The 3,516-nt window shown below is 40.2% G+C and overlaps 1 protein-coding gene across 1 annotated transcript in view; it reads right to left on the bottom strand.

The window, feature by feature from the left end:
- The window catches only part of ahr1b (aryl hydrocarbon receptor 1b), a 35,571-nt gene extending 32,417 nt beyond the window's left edge, over positions 1–3,154 (bottom strand). Inside the window, exons 1-2 of the mRNA XM_024288956.2 lie at positions 2,583–3,154; positions 927–1,114 (exon numbers count right to left, since the gene is read on the bottom strand). Of these exons, the coding sequence (XP_024144724.1) occupies positions 927–1,114; positions 2,583–2,623 (229 nt within the window). The 5' untranslated portion in view covers positions 2,624–3,154. The remainder of the gene's footprint in view (positions 1–926; positions 1,115–2,582) is intronic.
- Positions 3,155–3,516: the final 362 nt, after the last annotated feature.

Genomic DNA, 3,516 nt, shown 5'->3' on the forward strand with positions numbered 1-3,516 from the left:
TAGCAGTACCAGTCTGTCATCTTAAGAGTTGTAAACAAGGTTGGGAGTTGCAGGTATTCCGATAACGCTAATGTGGCTAACACTTCTAACGTGGCTAGCGTGTTACAAACTCTAGAGTCACTGTGAAGGTAGTTAAAATTTGGAGCGCCCCTTAGTGCGGAGAATACGGTAAGTCAATTCAATATTCGTAGTACTAACGTTGTGACATGGAAGCTAGATGTCGTCAGTAAACAGTGATTGGAGTGAGTCGTCGTTTCTATGGCAACAAGTCTCACCAATTGGGAGTGAGCTTGTTGGTAGTCCACGCCCCTACCACTTGAAGACCGTCAAAGACCCACTTCGATGAAAGTTTTGGTTTTTAGTGATTTTTACATTTTGTTGGAGCATTTTTTTATGATGATGAAAGAGATATAATGAAAATTAAGCTCAAAATCACATTTCTGCGTATTTTTTTACACAAATCGCTGTGAATCAGGACAAAAAAACACAGTTTGAAAAAGATCATATTTGTGACGCAGAAAATACCAGATTTGGCTGTAAGATAGCAGTAGAGCATGAGAACAGAGAGCTCTCATCAACCAGGAGGGGAAAGGGGGCGGGGTTGCTCCACCCCAACGGTACACAGATTTATAACTTCAATAATTGGCACTATGGAAAAAAATATATTTTAAAAAATTATGTTAAAAATGTACTGGACTCCTTTCCGTCCACTTCCAGCCTTCCAGCACTTTGTGCTCCTGCATGTCGTCTACAGGTCTCCTCCTGAGGCGTGAAAAGCCTTGTGAGGAACTCTGCGCTTTAATCACAGCTCCTCTTAATGTGCTAAAATGCTTCAAATCGACATCATCTCTGCTAGATCTTCCAGATCAGAAGTAGTGGTCGTCACTGGACACGTTGCTAAAGCATCAAAGAGAGCAGCCGTCCACCTGAGAAGAAGCTCTTGGTGCGCAGGTAGCTGACGCTGAGCCTCAGGATGGACAGCTTGTCCAGGCTGGAGATGACATCCTCAGGGAAGGGCAGCAAGCTGGCCAGCCGGTCCAGCTCAGAGTTGAGGCGGTCGCGGTGGCGTTTGGACGGGTTGGACTTGGCGCCTTCGGCAGGAGGGGGTTTGGCCCTGGAGAAGGAGGACAAGGAACACAGGTATTTTCACCAGTTGGTCAACCTTCTACCATGTGATGGTGGTGGAAACCATAGCAACCATGTCAGCAAATAACACAACTGCATTTCTGTTACTTGTAAGCAAAACCACACGACTAAAGATCTCTTCAGTCATGTTTGTTATTGTCTGTCTTTAGACAGTTTTATTATTTCTGATTTCTTTATATTCTTCTTTTCCTGATATACATTAAAAAAGACAAACACATGTGTGAGTGTGTTATTAAGCGTGTTTATTCCAGAAGTCTAAAGGTTACTTGATGACAATACATTAATGATACATTACCACGATACAGTAAGTGAATGACTATTGTGAAGTCATAGCTATCAAAACGGCAAGTTTTTACTTTGGAAAAACTACTATAATATTAGTGTATTTAAAAAATAAGATATCATACATTTATAATATGGATCATATACCTACTAATTTTAAAGAAATGTAAAAGACAGACTTAAATGATCACAGTAAATGAGTGAAATCAGAAAGTGGTTGATTATTTAATGCTATTTTTGAATTGTTATTGGTTGGGTCACAGTATAATCATTTATTATTTTTCCTACTAAGGTTTCACTTTTAATCGGTTTAAATAACAAGTGATAAAAATTGTAAATTTTTTTAACTACCAAATAAATTTTGATTTAAAAAGGAAACATGTAAAAGAAATACAAACTTTTTAGATACTTTATTACAGAGTCAAGGTCCATTTGCCACAAAGACACAACAAATAAGAGACACTTATAAAGACAAAAGTATAAGAAAATATTGTTTTTATTTTTTATTTTTATTATTTTAGGAAAAAAAAGTTTACAAAAATTCCCTCAACAATAGATAAACATTTAAAAACCTAAAGCAAATTTAAATATAGAAGAGGACTGCTTTGTGCTTAGTTTGAGTTTTTATATGTTTTTGTTTTAACGTTAAATATTTTTTATTTCCCTTCAGAAAACACATTTTACTCACATTTTAACCATTAAAAGGTTTTACATAAAATAGTGATTGATAAAAAAAATATTGATACAAAAAACAGATAAAATTGACATAAATGTATTAAAATATTCCCACATCCAAACATAAAAGACAAAATCCAATAAAAAGTACAATAAAATCAATTTTTTAAAGCGTTTTCATAATCGGGGGGCCCTTTCTACACTCGGTGCCCCCGGGCCTCTCAAATCGCGGCTCCGTCCCTGGAGAACTCCCCGTTAATTACCAGATTATGGCTGCGCTTCCCGCGGCCGCCTACAGGGGTCGCCGTTGACGAGCGCAGCCATAAATCCGACAAAAGCTGTAATCCCATGTTTACAAACTGTCTGCCGGTGCTAAACGGGGAGGACTTAAGAGTGTAACTAATACGATTTATATGTCCAGAATTAGCGTCAGCAGTCAGCTGCTCTTTACCAACAAGCGCGAGCCTCCGCAGACTCACCCTTTCTGCGCGGGTTTCCTGCGTTTGCGCCCGGCGTACATGCTGGCCGTCAGTCAGTCAACGTTCACGGGGAAGCCGGGGAATTTCACCAACAACTGTCCCGCAGAGCGCGGGGGCTCCCGGAGCATCACTAGCTCGGTCCTTCTCTCGGTTCCTCCTCGCGGGAAACTTACACGGAGGGCTAACGTTGAAAACCCCGCGCGGGACAAAACAAGTTAAGCTAATGTTGACGATTCGGGGGGAGAAAAAAAAAGATAGAAATGGGAGGACCAAAGTACAGTAACGACCCCCTCGCAGGTAGTCCGGTCCACGGCGCTCCGGTGGTGCGTCCAGACACCCCCCCTCCGCACCCCCGGAGACGAAAGTTCCGCTGAAATTTAACGGCAAAAAACGAGAGGGGGGGCTGGGGAAATAAAAACCACAAGCCGGTCGGTCGGTCGGTCCTCCCCTCCTCTGCGCTCCCCGCAGCTCTCCTCCTCGCTCAGACCGGCGCGCGCGCTCCCAGGGCACTGATTTGACGGCGCGCGCGCAGCGGGTCAAAGGTGACGTCAGGAAAAAATAAAATACATAAAAACGGACAATATTAAAGTAAAAATTCGGGATGAACTGTGAAAAATATTGACAAGTATATAGTTTTAATACATTAGTAAACAACTTTGTTTAAAAAATAAACAAATCAGCCAAAAATGGCGACATATTTAAGCATAAAAAGAAGGAAAAAGCTAAGCTAGCTTACAATTATTGTATATTTTTGTCGAAAAACACTAATTACAGCAATAAAAACTCTTATATGTTTATATGTTAATGTATTTTAATATAAAAAGGTGATATTTAAAGACATAAAAAGACTTTTTAGGCCAGCTGGACTTTTCAACAACTTCAAATGACTTAGCAAAAAAGTAGAAAAATGTTCAGAGAATATAGCAAAAAGATG

The sequence above is a fragment of the Oryzias melastigma genome, linkage group LG2 (genome assembly GCF_002922805.2).
Source record: "Oryzias melastigma strain HK-1 linkage group LG2, ASM292280v2, whole genome shotgun sequence".
Taxonomy (NCBI): Eukaryota; Metazoa; Chordata; class Actinopteri; order Beloniformes; family Adrianichthyidae; genus Oryzias; species Oryzias melastigma.